The sequence below is a fragment of the Maniola jurtina genome, chromosome 27 (genome assembly GCF_905333055.1).
Source record: "Maniola jurtina chromosome 27, ilManJurt1.1, whole genome shotgun sequence".
Lineage (NCBI taxonomy): Eukaryota > Metazoa > Arthropoda > Insecta > Lepidoptera > Nymphalidae > Maniola > Maniola jurtina.
Window position 1 is genome coordinate 226,981 of NC_060055.1, and position 18,722 is coordinate 245,702.

The 18,722-nt window shown below is 38.5% G+C and overlaps 2 protein-coding genes across 11 annotated transcripts in view; one reads left to right on the forward strand and one right to left on the reverse strand.

Moving 5' to 3' along the window:
- Positions 1-288: 288 nt before the first annotated feature.
- On the reverse strand, positions 289-2,055 carry LOC123879177 (kallikrein-11-like). The gene is made up of 2 exons (XM_045926765.1): positions 1,810-2,055; positions 289-1,027 (listed from the first exon to the last, which is right to left on the reverse strand). The coding sequence occupies exons 1-2, from the start codon at positions 2,037-2,039 to the stop codon at positions 370-372; spliced, it is 888 nt and encodes a 295-aa protein (XP_045782721.1). The 5' UTR covers positions 2,040-2,055; the 3' UTR covers positions 289-369.
- Positions 2,056-3,920: 1,865 nt separating this feature from the next.
- LOC123879150 (talin-1) overlaps positions 3,921-18,722 on the forward strand; it is a 101,345-nt gene continuing 86,543 nt past the window's right edge. For 3 of the 10 annotated variants that reach the window (XM_045926707.1, XM_045926708.1, XM_045926710.1), the window contains exons 1-2: positions 3,921-4,256; positions 14,317-14,444. The gene's annotated coding sequence lies outside the window, so the exon portion shown is untranslated. The remainder of the gene's footprint in view (positions 4,257-14,316; positions 14,445-18,722) is intronic. The other 7 variants (XM_045926704.1, XM_045926705.1, XM_045926706.1 and 4 more) reach the window with 4 other exon arrangements.

Genomic DNA, 18,722 nt, shown 5'->3' on the forward strand with positions numbered 1-18,722 from the left:
TACACTTGTTTAATCTTTAAAAATAAAGAAATGGGGGGCCGTCAGTTTTAGACCATTTTTGTGACGAGGGCTATCTTAAAAACTTAACTAGTTATGAATATGAAATTTCGGTATATTATCTACCATATACTGTATTTAGTATTTAGTTTGTAAGCTGTCACAAAATCAAACGAACATTTTTTGGGGTTTTCTTGCACAGTTTATTGCAATGTTCTAGCTCGGAAAAGAAATAATATTTCATACCTTCATACACCCAAAATATGATGTTCATGATTATGTACAGAACCCTATAAGAGCGAGGCCCGACTCGCACTTGGCCGGTTTTTAAATGGACGGTGCCAGAAGACATCTTCTAACCCATTATAAATCTCAAATAGTAGTCGCGTGAGTCGACTTCAAAATCCAAGCAGCGTAATAAGACACATTCGTAAATACAGCGAATTTCATCTCACAGTCCTTTGGTTTCGCTGTCAAAATACCAACGACCTTATCCTTATTGTATAAAGGTCCAAATTCGTGTACGAAACAATCTTCATAATCGGATAAATCTATACAAATCATACTAACATTAACTTGTATACCGTAACTCTCATAGCAATTGCTTGGTGAAGCAATTTTTACATCGAATTTATCAAAATCATTGATAAGGTAAATTTTTCTATCCATAGTCGACACTGTCTTCCAAATACTAACTTCTAATTGTTCAACTCGCTTATCATCAAACGTTGAGGGTTTGATCGTTAAAGGGTTACCAATGTTATCATCCATACTGAATTTGGCAACAGCAATATCATGTAAAGGGACGGTGTTGTTAATATTGAATTTTTCGTGGATCCTCCAGTATAGGATAGGAAGAGTTCTGCTTATGTTTCGTGCGAAATCATTCAAGAGTAGAACTCTGTGGGTTGCGTCTTTTCTTCTACAATGGGCGGAGGTTACCACCCATTTGACCAAAATGACGCTAGCGAAACAGGAAAATGACCAGGAGTTTGAGGAGTTCCTTGCTATTGCTGCCACGTAGGGAAATCTGGGGATAAAAGATTTTGTTTCGTTATCATCTTCATCACGGGTCTCCTCTCTGAATTCATTCTGGCCATAGCCCACCGTGCTGGCTATGTGACAGATTTAAAAAAAACCGGCCAAGAGCGAGTCAGACTCGCGCACCGAGGGTTCCGTACTCGGGTATTTTTTCCAATATTATGTACGATAAATCAAAAACTATTCATAAAAATAAATAAAAATCTGTTTTAGAATGTACAGGTAAAGTCCTTTCATATGATACCCCACTTGGTATAGTTATCTTACTTTGAAAATTGAAACACATTTTAATTTTTATTTAGGTAAATGATGTAACCACAAATTCGCGGTTTTAGATTTATTCCTGTACTTGTGCTATAAGACCTACCTACCTACCAAATTTTATGATTCTAGGTCAACGGGAAGTACCCTATAGGTTTCTTGACACGAGGGACAGACAGACAACAAAGTGATCCTATTAGGGTTCCGTTTTTCCTTTTGAGGTACGGAACCCTAAAAAATAGCAAGCAAACGAGCAGGTGTATCACCTGATGTTAAGTGATTACCGCCCCCCATGAACATTTGCAGGACCAGAGGAACCGCCAATGTGTTGCCGACCTTCCAGGAATTAGTTGGTTCGCCCCTTGAATAACCCCATGTTGTAATCTAATGGAAACACAGTTCTACAGGTGTGTGCGTGGAAAAAAGGATCTGGCACAACGGGCGGTCGAAGTGCACCAGGCACCCAGGTGGTGAGGGTGAAATTGCTTGCGGTATAACTGACTGACTAACCTCTCAGCGATGGGTAGGCTATAGTTGTCGCTCAAGGCAAGCACGGCAATGGACTTGGCGACCTGGTAGACACCCGCGCCGGGCATCAAGTCTCGCTTCCTCTCTTCCACAGTGATGTCCGTGGCAAACTTCACCATCACGCACACCGCCATGATGGCCACTAAGATTATAATCGTCAAGATTATACATGCTGCTTTCATTATGGGTTTTGGAGAGAAAATGTGGAGCATTGGTTTGACGTGTTTGCGTTGTTTTGACAGAACAGACAACATAAAATTATGCGGAAATGGCGGAAATTGACAGAGACAGCCATTGAAATGGATTTACTTTACAAGTTCACTGGAAGAGATGTGTGCCATAGTGTAAATTAAAAATTTTCAACACCCCCGACAAGTGAAGGTTAAAGTAACTAGAAAAGAGCTGATAACTTTCAAACGGCTGAACCGATTTTCTTGGATTATAGCTAAGAACACTCTCGATCAAACCACCTTTCAAACAAAAAACTATATTAAAATCGGTTCATTAGTTTAGGAGCTACGATGCCACAGACAGATACACAGATACACACGTCAAACTTATAACACCCCTCTTTTTGGGTTGGGAGTTAATAAAACCATACTTATTCTTTCGGGCCGAAACATAGGTCACTAATTGTAAGGATTTCCACGCGCTACGCCACACATTCTGTGACAATAATTTCAACTCTCTACCTATTATGGTTCACGAGATGTAGCCCACTGACAGACAGACGGACGGACGGACGGACGGACAGATGGACAGCGGAGGCTTACGAGTAGTGATAGGGTACCGTTGGCACCCTTCGGGTACCGAATATTCAGAGTATCGAATCTTTGAAAAAGAGCAACCGCCGAATTTCTTAATGGTTTTTCTCTGTAGGAAAAGTATTGCGGACCAGTGGTAGATGCATTTGACGATTCAGAAGTATTTATTAACCGACTTCCAAAAAAGGAGGAAGCTCTCAATTCGTCGGAATCTTTTTTTTATGTATGTTCCCCGATTACTCAAAGACCATTGGACCGATTTGGAACTATTTTTTTTTGTTTTATTATTTCTACAGTTTTTTTTACAAAATATAAGATTTTACAAAACTTCATCAATAGATGGCGCCATTTCTACTATTCTTTTTGTTATTTCTTGCTGTAAAAGCTTAGACATAGCACGGATTGGACATAGTAACCTGTAAAATATATTCGTATGATTCATGGGTATGATTATAAATCCTAAACTATGTCTTTATTATCCAAGAATTAGGTACCCGACTTACTTGACGACTAAAACCTAAAAGTTCTTATATTGGACAGATTGGACATTGCTATGAACATTTTATCCGGCGTTTAAAATGCCGAATTTCAAACTGTCGAGAACTTATAAAGTTCTCACGAAATAAATTATAGATCTTGATCATTTATTAAAATAGCCGTGGTGGCCCAGTGGTTGAGACGCTCGAATCCTATTCGGGAAGTCAGGGTGTTCAATTCCGGGCACGCACCTCTAACTTTTCGGAATGTTGGGCGTTTAAAGCAATTCAATATCACTTGATTTAACCCGTGAGGAAACTGCATGCCTGAGAGTTCCTCATAATGTTCTCAAAGTGTGAGAAGTCTGGCAATCCGCACTTGGCAAGCGTGGTAGTCTATGGCCTAACTTTTATCATTTTGAGAGGAGACCCGTACTCAGTAGTGAGCCGGCGATATTCAAGATGATATTTTAAGTCGTGTTTTAATCTCATTCAGTTTTCCGAGAACAAAAAAATTGTTTTACAGCTTCCAATACCTAAGTCGGAGATAAAAATGTGAACTCTACTAATATAGAGCCTAAATGATGTAATACTGCGGAACCCAACCTACGCTTCAAGACAATCTACATTTAGCCAAATCGGGTCATTTTACAAGAACACACGTCCATATACGGGCAGATACTATATTACGGAGGTTTATAGCTACAAGCTAACAGATAAACTGAACATAACACTGAAATTGTTTCAAAGTAAGCGTAAAAATAACCATGAGTCAACTCTACAGTCTTCTAACTAAAGCATGTTATAATTTTGCGCGAAATCGCATCTGTGTGAATCAGCTGCTTCTAAAAATCAATACTTGGCTTCCCGCATGCAGTTATAACCCTATTTCTTGAGTCCTACACATTGTGGAACCCTAAAATTGATATAGTAGGCACCTTATGGCGTAACATAGCCTTGTATTGTAGAATTTCGACCTAAATTAGTACCGAAAGCGCTAATTATGGAGGCAAAAATCAAATTATCATAGGTGTGAAGTTAGCTGCGAGTTTAAAACTGTTGTATTATCGTTACGTCAGGTGGCGCCAGTGTACTCGTGATGTTGTTACATACGACAAGGGCGTGTGTGTGCTTGTGTAAAAAATTAAGTGTTTCGTGACAATTCAAGCGCTAATGGACTACCAAATTGGTGAGTTAACATCCAGAACTATCCTAGAACTGATTCAGAATAATAGGGAACCCCAAAATTGTTATAGAATCCTGTAAGATCCAAGAATCCGTACATCTGTCTGATCAGACGTATTACCCGACCGAATCGAGGTCGCGTCGTTTGTGGAGCGCTTCCTCTTGCTCCCGTTCTACTTTATTTGGTCGGGCTATACTCCCGCCATCTTGTGACTTGAGCTTTCAGGATTTCGTATAAATATAATTATCGATCCAAAGCTGTAACCCAATTTTGATGTTATTCCTGTTCTTGCTGATTTATTGGCTTTAGGAAACAATTTGGATAAACTATTCATTCATTCAGTGTCAGCTGGCCTTCATACCTATGAGTCAGTGCTTTGTTGACATTAAAAACTTTTAATTTTGCCTTGGATTTTTTTGAGTTTCTCGACTTGAATTAGTTCTAATATCGATAAATGAAGGTCTCATAACGTTTACCTTCAAATAACAACTAAGATAGTTATGTTTTTAGTTAATTTTTTGCTTCATGGTTAAACTTAGCGCCTACATCTCACTGCATGAGTGACATCAGAAATTTTAAATAGATTCCACGAATAATGGGTTTTTATAATCAAGGTCTTTTTCTAAACGTAACTTGTTATTATTTTTCGTACATGCTGTTTTAGTTTATACAAGTGTGAGCCACAGTGGCTCAGTGCTAAAAGTGGGTTCTTCGTAGGGTCGCGGGTTCTATTTCCGTGAATTATTTGTCACAGTTATCAGTAATTGCCTTTTGGGCTAGTGTAGTTTATACATAGTTGTAACAGCACCAGCCTCTTATTTTGGCTAAGCAATGATGAGCCAAGTCAGTAACTGGATGGGTGACCGTCTTTTAGTGGTCTTGTCGCCTCTCCATCTGAGCATGTGAAACCATTTTGATCTAAGTTATTATCACTACAACATAACTATGATGATTAGGAATGACAGCTTAAAAATATGCTCTCTGAGTGATGGAGGTAATGTCCTTGACCTCTAAACTCAGTCACCCATCCAGTTATGACTGAGGTCAAGTTGCTTAACTATAATCAACAGAATATGCATATTATTTGACTACTATACTTGTGCCCATGACTTTGTCCGTGTGGACTACACAAATTTCAAGCCCCTATTTTCTCCACTTAGGGATTAAATTTTCAACAATCCTTTCTTTGCGGATCTCTTTGTTATAATAGCTATCTGCATGTCAAATTTCAGCCCGATCTATCCAGTAGTTTGAGCTGTGCATTGATAGATTAGTCAGTCAGTTATCCCTTTTATATATTTAGATATCATATGTAAAGTCTTGTGGTGACAGCCTTAATGGTTAAGATGTTGGTCTCCGTTCGGTAGGTCTGGGATTCAATTTCTGGCATGCATCTCTAACATTTCTAAGTATTTTTTCAAGCAATAAAATATCTCTTGCTATAAGTTATAACAAGAGGAAAATATTGTGTGGAAATCTAAGAGTTCTCCATGATATTCTCGGCGGCATAAGTTTGCCAATCCTCAGCTGGTCAGTGTGGTGAATAATGACCTAAACCATTTTCAATTTTCATTCTGGACTCAGTAGGAGGTCAGTGATGGGCTCACGTGATGATGATGATGATGATAGTAGATGATGGAGCTTAGTAATAGGTAAATAAAGAAAACTTTGTTATTTGATCACAATGAGCCTTAAAACTAATTACATTACATCCTTATATAAGTAACAAATAACAATATATTATACTAAAGAAAGAAAGAGTCATGTGTGACCAAATGTAGGTCTCCCTCCCACTCAGCATCATACTGCATCAAGCTGCAGCACAGGTTTTCAGTCATAAGTTAAACTGAATGCTAGTTGAGGTGGTACCATGATCCATAGAATATGAATAGAATAAATAGGTTTAGAAATGAAAAAAAAACTGGCCAAGTGCGAGTCAGACTCGTGCACTAAGGGTTCTGTACTCAGGTATTTTTTTCCAACATTTTGCACGATAAATCAAAAACTGTTATACATAAAAATAAATAAAAATCTGTTTTAGAATGTACAGGTAAAGCCCTTTCATATGATACCCCACTTAATATAGTTATCTTATTTTGAAAATTGAAACAGATTTTAATTTTTTTTTTAAATGATGTAACCACTAACCACAAATTCGCGGTTTTCAGGCACACGAAGGGTTCCTTATCATCATACACCAAACTTGATTTTAGGTCAACGGGCGGTACCCTATAGGTTTTTCTTGACATACAGACAGACAAGGGATATCCTATAAGGGTTCTTTTTTTCCTTTTGAGATATGGAACCCTAAAAAATATATTTATGTTTTATCCTTGGGATATCTTGTTATTTATAATCATAATAATATAATAATTGATTTTTGATGCATTAAAATTCAATTTAGATAACATTTTACATCTCAGGGACAGAAAAAACATATTTATTTTATCTTGTTTTAAAAGACTATAGCTTGGTGATAAAAAGGTGGATAAAAAACTGGTCAAGTGCGAGTCAGATTCGTGCACCGAGGGTTCCGCACTATTGTTGTATTTTATAATAAATCTGTTTAATCGCTTCGAAAGTTGAAAATACTAATATTTATTATAGAAGCAGGCGTTATTTTGCGGAAGTCCATGATATACAAATTAAGCTTTTGGTTCCTTGAATACTAATATATTCATTTTAAATTTTCATTTCATTTTTTTCCCTTCATGAACACATTTTAATTTTTTTTTGTGATGTAACCACAAATTCACGGTTTTCGGATTTTTCCCTTTACATGTGCTATAAAACCTACCTTCCTGCCCATGATTCTAGGTGAACGGGAAGTACCCTATAAGTTTTCTTGACCGACGGACAGACAGACAACGAAGTTATCCTATAAGGGTTTCCTTTTTTTCCTTTTGTGGTACGGACCCCTAAAAAGTATAAACCAATTAGCCAGCCATCCATTTACAAACTTGGTTTAATGTTGTTTAACAAGCAGATTAAATTATGATCTCTGTTACTGGGTTACTTGTTTAACTATGTTTTATTGCCTCATATTATGCACATTAAAGCATAGCTATTCATCAATGCAGTTGATTATGTACTAATAAGGCACTGATAGGAACTTACAATATGTTAAAACTATATTATGGGTATTACTAGAGGATGCCCGCGACTTCGTCCGCGTCGATTTAGGTTTTCAAAGATCCCGGTGGGAACTGTTTGATTTTCCGGGATAAAATGCCTGTGTCAATTATAGGGATGCAAGCTACCTCGGTACCACTTACAAATCGGTTAAGCGGATGGGTTATTAGAAATCCCGTGGGGACTCTTTGATTTTCCGGGATAAAAAGTAGCCTATGTCCTTCCCCGGGATATAAGCTAACCGTGTACCGAATTTCGTCAGAATCGGTTAAACTGTTGGGCCGTGAAAAGGTAGCAGACAGACAGACAGACACACTTTCACATTTATAATATTAGTATGGATTAGTATTTATTCCTCTCTATGAGTATAGGCCTCATCCATTGTTTTCCACAGTTTTCTGTGTACAGCTTTATTGACCCAACAATTCTCTCCTGCTATGTCATATGCCCAAAGTTCTAGCGGTCTGCCTCTGCGGTATTTATAATGTTAGTATGGATTAAATGGTCAAATACCCTATAGTTATTAAGGTTTAATGTGGTAAAGTTTCCGGTGTGTAGGCGGCAGCGCGCCAACGCTTTGCCGAAGGGCTGTGAGAAAGTTGCTCCGTCTTATGCAATGTAGGTTGACACCACACGTCTTTTGGAGGTCACTCATGACCTCTGCAGATTTGTACCCAAACAAGGGAGGTATCAATAAAATGATCCTATAAGGGTTCCGTTATTCCTTTTGAGGTACGGAACCCTAAAAAGAGGTGATGGCTTGGTAGTTAAGACTTTGCCTCCTAGTCGGGGGGTCCTGGGTTGGATTTCTCGCACCATGACTTATCTCGCATAACTTTTCCTTAGGAACCCTAAAAACGGGTCAAGCGCGAGTCGGACTCGCATACGAAGGGTTCCGTACAATCTTACAACTACCCTAATGGTTTTGATTCGAGTCTGGACAGACACGACAGGCAGATAGACAACTAAATGACCCTGCCAGGGTTCCGTTTTTCCTTTTGAGGTACGGAACCCTGAAAATTGGCCCGTATTACTTAACATGGCGCCTAGCTTTTGTCCAAGTTCCATGGCCGATGAGCACTTGATCAAATGTTTGGCTTGGCAGTCCGCCAGATGTCGAGGCAGCGGCTTACATCGCCACTACAAAGCGGATGCAAAACCATGTCATGTCTTCCTGTGTCTAGAAAATCGGTTAAGTACGAGTCGGACTCGCGCACCGATGGTTCCGTACTACAGAAGAAACGGTTAGAATCACTTTTGTTAACGAACCGCAAAACTAACTTTGTTTGTAGAGGTTCATTTTGATAATTCTAAAAAAATATGACAGTTAGAACGTTAGTTTTATTTTTTCTGTAAAATATAATATGTACATAAACTTCTATTGACCATAATTATTTCAGATTGGTAAGGGCGAGGAACTTTATTTTTTCCGACATTTTGCACGATAAATCAATAACAATTATGCATAAAAAAATAAAAATCTGTCATAAAATGGACAGGTAAAGCCCTTTCATATGATATCTAACTTGATAAATTCTTGATTCCATAATTCCAGGTCAACGGGAAGTACCCTAAAGGTTTTCTTGACAAACACGACAGACGGAGAGACAGCCAAAAAGTGATCATATAAGGGTTCCTTTTTTCCTTTTTAAGGTACGGAACCCTAAAAATAAAAAAAACCGGCCAAGTGCGACTGAGGGTTCCGACTGAGGGTTCCGTACTCGGGTATTTTTTCCAACATTTTGCTCGATAAATCAAAAACTATTATGAATAAAAATAAATAAAAATCTGTTTTAGAATGTAAAGGTAAAGCCCTTTCATATGATAGCCCCCCTTGGTATAGTTATCTTACTTTGAAAAAAACACGTTTTAATTTTTTTTAATGATGTAACTAAAAATTCAGTGTTTTCAGATTTATTCCTTTGCTTGTGCTATAAGACCTACCTTCCTGCCTTTCATGATTCTAGGTCAAAGGGAAGGACCCTATAGGTTTCTTGACAGACACGACGGACGGACGGGCAGACAGACAGACGACAAAGTGATCCTATAAGGGTTCCGTTTTTCCTTTTGAGATACGGAACCCTAAAAATACTTCAATTCAACTGTAATACGTATTTGTTTTTAAAGCAAGTCGCATTTGTTTAGGAGAACCGGTCGGCGGTCCACGCTGGAATGGTCATGACCTACATTATGTTACCAGCAATTCATTAGATCACCGCTTCGTAATAAACCTCAGTAATACCTAAATATCATTCATGACTCTTCGTCTTCTCAATATTTTATACTGAACTACTAGAATAAACGTAGTAGGAAAGTCATTTGTTGGAATGAGTATAATATTTAATTTATCCATACTAATATTATATACTAGCTGATGCCCGCGACTCCGCCCGCGTGGATTTAGGTTTTTCAAAATCCCGTGGGAACTCTTTGATTTTCCGGGATAAAAAGTAGCCTATGTGCTAATCTAGGGTATTATCTATCTCCATTCCAAGTAGCCAAATCCGTCTCGTAGTTTTTGCGTGAAGGAGTCACAAACATACACACACACACACACATACATACACACAAACTTTCGCCTTTATAGGTAATATCAGTGTGATGCGAAAGTGTGTCTGTCTGTCTGTTTAACAGTTTCAGTTTAACCGATTCTGACGTAATTTTGTACAGGGTTAGCTTAGGTAGTAAAAACTGCCACTTCCAGGTTAGCCCGCTTCCACCTTAGACTGCATCATCACTTACCACCAGGTGTGATTGCAGTCAAGGGCTAACTTCTATAAAATAAAAAATAATAATTTAAGAGTTCGATAAAGAATTCACGAAAAAATTATATTTGATGCACAGTTAGTTATAAATGAATGTTACAATCGCGTAGGAGGTTCCGTGAATTGGTGACGCCACTTTATGACACCACTCTTACGATACAATCAATAGCCGCTCTTCAGGGGAAATCTCAAGTGACTCTTGAGTATATCGATTAATACCACGGGCCATGGCGCTATGTGTGTAGTTAGTTTTAACCCGACTGCGGCAAAGCCAAAAGGGTTATGATTTCAGCAGTCTATGCACGTATGTATGTTTGTATCAGTTTCTGTGTGTTCCACCGTAGCGCCTAAATTACTGGGCCGATTTTGATGACTGGAGATGTCAATCAATTCGTTAGTATGGTCCGGGCGACATAGGCTACATTTTATACGAAAAAAATCGTCGGATTTTTTTATTCAGATACAAGTTAGCCCTTGATTGCCATCTCACCTGGTGGTAAGTGTAAAGTGATGATGCAGTCTAAGATAGAAGCGGGCTAACCTGGAAGGGGAACACCATGTCAATACGAAGACCATTTGACACAAAGTGTCAAGTTTAATTCCCGGTATATCGGTCAAGCGCTTTGAATCTGCACACAAAATAACAGTTATTTTGATTAACCCCCGACCCAAAAAGAGGGGTGTTATAAGTTTGACGTGTGTATCTGTGTGTCTGTGGCATCGTAACTCCTAAACTAATGAACCGATTTTAATTTAGTTTTTTTTTTGTTTGAAATGTGTCCTGATCGAGAGTGTTCTTAGCCATAATCCAAGAAAATCGGTTCAGCCGTTTAAAAGTTATCAGCTCTTTTCTAGTTTTCTTGTAACTTTGTAACAGACCGTTAGGTTCATAATATTATGTCAATTGACAAATGTCAAGCTGTCAAGATGGACGTTGCCTAGATACATAATTATTTATTTGAAAATGATGTTTTGGAAAACTCAGATACTTTGTCGGGGGAGTTATAAATTTTTAATTTACACTTGTGGCACACCTCTTCCAGCGTACATGTATGTTTATATCAGTGTACGCAACAGAGGCATGTCATAACACTATATTAACATACACTATATCATGTATACCGCGTTATCAGTCACGCGTAGACTGCACCGGAATGGTTCCTGCATCTACTTTGTTTATAATTACATATAATAAAATTGTAGAAAAGTGGTGTCTGTACAATGGAAATATATAAAAAAAAAGTAGCAGGGGTTGTTATTATATCGATGCCGAACCCGAAATTGTAATTAATTTATTTTTGTCTGTTTGTCTGTGTGTTTGTGCACGCTAATATCAGAAACGGCTTATTCGATTTAGATACGGTTTTCACTAATATATTGTAGTAAGCTTCACTTAACATTTAGTGTTTATTTCATGTCAATCAGTTCATAAATAAAAAAGTTATGTCAATTTAAAGAATCACGGCGAACATTTTTAACGTACATGCTGCCCGAAAAGTCACTATTTCACGCGAACGAAGTCGCGGGCACAGCTAGTAATTACATACATGCTTGGCTATAGCTGTGGCAGCCAGTTGACTCATGATTAACCTTCAACAAGTATAAGGTATAAGTATCCTTTAAAAATACCCTTAATAATTAGGGTTCCGTACCTCAAAAGGAAAAACGGAACCCTATTTAAGTGTTAAATACCCGAGTACGGAACTTATTCGGGTTTTTAATTTTTTCGACATTTTGCACGATAAATCAAAAACTATTAAGCATAAAAATAAAATAAAAATCTGTTTTAGAATGTACAGGTAAAGCCCTTTCATATGATACCCCACTTGGTATAGTTATCTTACTTTGAAAATTGAAACACATTTTAATTTATTTTAATGATGTAACCACAAATTCACGGTTTTCGGATTTATTCCTTTACCTGTGCTATAAGACCTTCCTAACTGCCCATGATTCTAGGTCAACGGGAAGTACCCTATAGGTTTTCTTGACAGACACGGCAGACGGACGGACGGACGGACAGACAGACAGACAGACAGACAACAAAGTGATCCTATAAGCGTTCCGTTTTTCCTTTTGAGGTACTGAACCCTAATTATTAAGACCTTGAAGTGTAGGTAAAAACACTATTTCAATTTTAAATTGAATCTCTAAGGGGGTAAAATAGAGGGACTTCGTCGGCTACGCGGAGGAAGTCGCGGGCATAGGCTAGTATAATATGGTAGCGATCTGCCGGGACCCGGGAGCGTGTTGCGTAAGGCAGCAAAGGCGCCGAGACGCCTGGCGCCTCTGTGGCGCTCAACCTGAGGGAGACCTTCACAACTTTCTTTTCATTTTTATTGAACCGTTTTTAGGGTTCCGTAAAACCCGGCCAAGTGCGAGTCAGACTCGCGCACCGAGGGTTCCGTACTTGGGTATTTTTCCCGGCATTGTGCACGATAAATCAAAAACTAAATGCATAAAAATAAATGAAAATCTGTTTTAGAATCTACAGGTAAAGCCTTTTCACATGATACCCCACTTGGTGTATTAATCTTACTTTGAAAGATGAAAATACTAATTTATTTATTTTATTTTAGTTTTTTTTTGTGATGTAACCACAAATTCACGGTTTTCGGATTTTTCCCTCTACACCCATAATAAATGCGAAAGTGTGTCTGTCTGTCTATCTGTCTGTCTCTCTGTCTGTCTGTCTGCTACGCTTTCACGGCTCAACCTCTGAACCGATTTTAATGAACTTTTGTACAGACCATAGACTTTTTATCCCGGAAAAACAAACAGTTCCCGCGGGATTCCTAAATACTCATCCGCTTGATCGATTTGTATGAAATTTGGTACCGAGGTAGCTTGCGGCCCTGTAATTGACATAGGCAACTTTATATCCCGGAAAATCAAAGAGTTCCTACGGGATCTTTAAAGACCTAAATCCACGCGGACGAAGTCGCGGGCATCCTCTAGTATGCTATAGGATCTACATAAAAAAGTAGTAGAGAAATCCCGAAACATAAGTATTTTGTATGAGGAAAAGTTGGTAGTATATCTTAGACATCGTCGGTCCCTCATCGGGCGCCAATATAATTCCCCGGGCCGTGGCGCCCGACGTCTGGGCGCCTCCGCTCTTACACAACGCGCTCCCGGGACGACTGTCAGCCTCCAACAAGATCTATGTAGAGCATAGATCTTGTTGATCTGCGATGTGGTTGTGGACATTTCCTTATTTTTAGGGGTCCGTACCTCAATACGAGAAACGGAAGCCTTATAGGATCACTTTGTTGTCTGTCTGTCCGTCGTGTCCGTCAAGAAAATCTATAGGGTACTTCCCGCTGACCTAGAGTCATGGAATTTGGCAGGTAGGTAGGTCTTATAGCATAAGTAAAGCAATCTGAAAACCGTGAATTTGTGGTCACATCATTAAAAAAAAATTAAAATGTGTTTCCATTTTCAAAGTAAGTAGCTATACCAAGTGGGGTATCATTTTATGAAAGGAATTTACCTGTACATTCTAAAACAGATTTTTATTTGTTTTTATGCATAATCGTTTTTGATTTTTCGTGCAAAATGTCGAAAAAACTACTCGAGTACGGAACCCTCGGTGCTCGAGTCCGACTCGCACTTGGTTGGTTATTTTCGAAGAGGGTTATCGAGTCAACTGGGGACCCGAGAGCTGGCAGCTACCTTGGGCCGGCCGGTTATTATCCTGGAATATCAATGAGATTTGTAAAACCTAGATCCACGCGGATGAAGTCGCAGACTTTAGATACTTTTTTTTTATTTACCAACTAGCGCTTGATTGCAATCAGACCTGCTAGCAAGTGATGATGCAGCCTAAGATGGAGCGCGCTTGCCTAGAAGATGCCTATTCATTCACTCTTGTCTTAAAGGTATCCCATATTAAAAGTACCTAGGTACCTACTTACCTTATAGCACGTCAAACAATCAGCCTGTTAGCGTCCACTGCTGGACATAGGCCTTCCCTAGAGCGCGCCACCACACACGATCCTTCGCCTTCCTCATCCACCCACTAGCCTCTGGGGCAGACGTGTTCTGGAGTGGAGACCGCGTATCAGCAAGCGCAGTGTGGGACGACCTCCGACCCGCTGGACTGACGACCTTAAGAAGATAGCGGGAATGACACATGTATTGATGAAGTATTTCTTTGCTTCCAGGTATAAGAGTGGAGATGTGAAGGAACATACATACGAACACGCCAGACAGTGCCTTAACTACACAGATACAGTTTGGATAGTGATAGAGTACAAACGAACGAAGAATTACGATTAACGAAAATTGTTGGGTGAGTACTCATTTTTTAACAGACTTTACGTATCTCAGTTCAAAATTAAAAAATTCAAAATTCAAAATATTTTTATTCAATTAGACTTCTACAAGTTCTTTTGAATCGTCAAAAGCATCTACCACCGATTCGGAATGCCTTTCCTACCGAGAAGAACCAGCAAGAAACTCGGCGGTTGCTCTTTTCAAAGATTTGATATACATTATTATGCCATGTACAAAAGCAATTGATGTTCGGCCTTTATGAGTTATTTGGATAACTAAGTAGTAAGAAGATTTTTTAAAACGCCCTAGAGAGAGGGCCAATGCGTGCCAGACCTTCGTTATTTTATAAAAGCCGAAAGTTTCTCTGCGTATTGTCCCCAACACAGGGAGGAACGATCAGCGACTATGAAGTTTGGATCCTGGTGGCTTTTTGAGATAGCAAGTAATAAAGGTGTAAAAAATCTTACGTCAAAGTCAATTTTTTTATATTTTCGTTTAAAAATTACACTTTATACTTTGACATGAATTTGTTTACACCTTTTTTACCTATTATCTCCCAAAGCCACTACGATCCAAACCTCATAGTAGCTGAGCATTCCTCTCTGTGTTTTGGGGACAATACGCAGAGAAACTTTCAGCTTTTATAAAATAACGTAGGTCTGGCACGCGCTGGCTCTTAGTCTAGTACGTCTATTATTCAACACTGCACTTGCGTAATATGTCACCCGGTCGTCGAAATCATGAAAAATATATACCAGTAGTTTTTTATCAACGACATATCGCACCCAGCACGCCCGACGTCCCGCTGCGACGCTGATGCGTTGAAACGCTACTGTATTGATACCTATAGTTCGCGACAAGTCGACATGGCAATCGGGGTGGGTCCCGCACCGGGATAGCGCGGCGGCTGTGCGTGGCGTCCCCCCGGCTAATGCTCCGATTGCCATCTAAACCTGTCGCGTACTATACATTTTATGTGCATTTTAACCCCCGACCCAAAAAGATTGACGTGTGTCTGTGTATCTGTCTGTAGGTATCTGTGTATCTGTCTGTGGCATCGTAGCTCCTAAACTAATGAACCGATTTTAATTTGGTTTTTGTCGAAAGGTGGCTTGATCGAGAGTGTTCTTAGCTATAATCCAAGAAAATCGGTTCAGCCGTTTGGAAGTTATCAGCTCTTTTCTAGTTGCTGTAACCTTCACTTATAATTTTTTTATAAATTTTTTATTTGCACTTGTAAGCAATTTTGGCTCTTGTGTATTTTCTGTAGGTATTAACCACGTATTAACCATTCAAACTCAATGAAATTTTACAGATATGTTTTGAGAGCTAATTATCTATTAGTCTGTGGTTTTCCAGATTTTAAAATTACACGCGCTCGAGGATTTACTTACAACTAACCCGTGTAATTTCAAAACTAGACGTTTTTTTGCGGAAATCGCAAACAAAAGACAGGCATTGGTTTTTTAAAACGTGTCTACAAAATTTCGTTGAGTTTGATTGGTAAAATATTCAAATGAGAATGAAACTACGTTTGTATGGAGCGATAGACGGAGAGACCGCAACGTTCTGTTCTGTAGCTATTGTAGAGCACTACTATACCTAATTGAAGAAAAAAATCTAAAAATTCATGCAATCAATGAAAATTGATCTAATGAAGAGCACTTAAAGCATACAAAATACGAAATTGCCTGCGATTCCAGACTAAAGTCCTCATGGGAAAATCTATCCTATTTCACCTAACCAATAAAGTCCATATTAGCTCGTAGCAATGCTGTAATTGTAACAAACACTTTGCTAAGTGGTGCAATATGCAAAATAAACTTGTGTTTCATTGGAGTACTCTTGGAGTGCTTGGCGAAACATTTGATGGCGAAATTTGAAATAATATCAGTATCAAAACCAACAAACAGTAAACATTTAATAAAAACTGGTCAAGTGCGAGTCAGACTCGCGCACTGAGGGTTCCGTACTCGGGTATTTTTCTGCATTTTGCACGATAAATCAAAAACTATTATGCATAAAATGAATACAAATCTGTTTTAAAATGTGTAGGTAAACTTGGTATAAGTTATCTTACTTTGAAAATTGAAAATACTAATTAATTATATTAATATATTATTTGTTCATGAACACAATATTTTAATTTTTTTTTTGTGATGGTACCACAACGGTTTTTTGGATTTTTTCCTTTACTTGTGCTATAAGAGCTATCCTACCTGTCAGACAGCCACGACTGACAGACAGACGGAACCCTCGGTGCGCGAGTCTGACTCACAATTGACCTATTTTTTCTGTTATCGTAGCATCTTTCCAATGTTTGCAATTTGCAATTTACGTTATTGTACGTCCTCTCCAAAGATACAAAACGCGGTACGATCGAGGGGCGCTTATCTGTGGCCCATCAAATTGCTTCAATCGAACTGTCAACTGCTGGCAAAACAACCCCCGCGCACCCCACCCCGTCTCTGCATGTTACTTCTGCACCATCGAACATTACTCCTCTTGAGGGCATATGCATAATTGATCTATATTTTTTTAATTGAAAATGTTCAAAATTTTTTTTTATTACCATACAAATCATGCCCGCTTGGAACGGTGTCGAGTACTGGCTGCATTTCCGCGCTGGACAGCCAGGCCGATCCTTTGCACAAAAAATGAGCCAGCTCTTCTGTCATCAGATGAGGCGACCGCGGTAAAATGTCTCGTTTTAGCCCGTGGCCCCAGGGTCTACACGGCAAACGGAACAAAAATGTAGGTAACTAATTTAACTCAGTGTAGTGTCTTCGTGTGTAGTGGATCTGTCTGTGGCATCGTAGCTCCTAAACTAATGAACCGATTTTACTTTAGTTTTTTTTTGTTTGAAAGGTGGCTTGATCGAGAGTGTTCTTAGCTATAATCCAAGAAATTCAACCGTTTGAAAGTTATCAGCTCTTTTCTAGTTATTAATGTAACTTTCACTTGTGGGGGTGATATACATTTTTAATTTACACTTGTGAGTTATGTCAGTAGTGTTTACAAGTATACACATCTAAGAGTGTTTACGCGAACCCCCCGTCCTCATACATTAGTTCTATACCATCGAACAGTTCACTCCGCTGAGTAAATATGCATAATTGTTCCATATTACGCCTATTCTAACCTTTACCCTTTGTCATTTTGGCTTTTGTCGCTTTTCCAGCGGTGAGTGGGGTCATGTCTAGTGTTTTCTTTATCAAGTGTTGGTTGAAAGTCTTTTATATCTCTCAAAAGTTATAATAAAGAATTTTTGAGAGTATTGAAATCTGTGATAAAGTGAAACGTTTGGTTTGTTATTTTTAATTTATTTATTTAAAAAAAAAACATTTTTTTCTGATTGGGTACATTGAAATTTGAAAATCATTCAGAGAAACCATCTGTAAGATCTCTCAAGTCTAAGTAAAGGCACACCCTTTGCCATTTTGGCTTTTGTCGCTCCTCTAGCAATTACTGGCATCATTTCTAGTCTATATTTCTTGTGTTTTCTTTATCAAGTGTTGGTTTAAGGTCTTTTATATCTCTAAAAGATTATAATAAAGAATTTTGGAGAGTATTGAAATCTGTGTGTGTGTGGGATGTGTTAGTAAGGTCTCCCTAAAGTGAAACATTGTTGTTTTTTATTTTCGTAAAGGGTAAAAAAATCATGTTTTCTGATTTGGGTGCATTGAAATTTGAAATCATTCAGAGAAACCATCTGTAAGATCTCACAAGCCAGGTTAAAGGCATTTTCAATACTCTGACGAAGATGAACATTAAAAATTCCATAGAATAATTCCTACCCATATTATAAATGCGAAAGTGTGTTTGTTTGTTGGGTTGTCCTTTAATCACGCCGCAAGGGAGCAACGGATCAACGTTATTTTTGCATGGGTATAAGTTAAAGACCTGAAGAGTGACATAGGCTACTTCTTATCCCGGAAATTAAAGAGTTCTCACGGGGTTTTAAAAAAAACTTAGGTAAATCCTCGTGGACGAAATCGTGAACACCATATAGTAAATATACGTAATATTAATCCGAATCGTAATCTCAAGAATGTATCCAAGATTATTGTTGTTAATGATAGTAAAAGTCTCACAGATAAGGAAAACTAATGAGAAAAACATGGAAATAAATTTGGCTGCCATGCCAAGCGATACACGGGATGACTAATGTATAATATTTGGATCCATTTCATCCATATAAACTTAATGACCGCTTTTTATTGGTCATTTGCCAAAGTTCATCGACACTAAATCTACTCCTGACATGATAAGAGGATTAATAACTCCCGCAGCA

Excerpts from the sequence above, each read along its gene's own strand:
- LOC123879177 (XM_045926765.1), bottom strand. The coding sequence starts at position 2,039 with ATGCTCCACATTTTCTCTCCAAAACCCATAATGAAAGCAGCATGTATA. Across the intron at positions 1,028-1,809 it reads AGCCTACCCATCGCTGAGAG|ATTTCCCTACGTGGCAGCAA; the intron begins GTTAGTCAGTCA and ends TTTTATCCCCAG.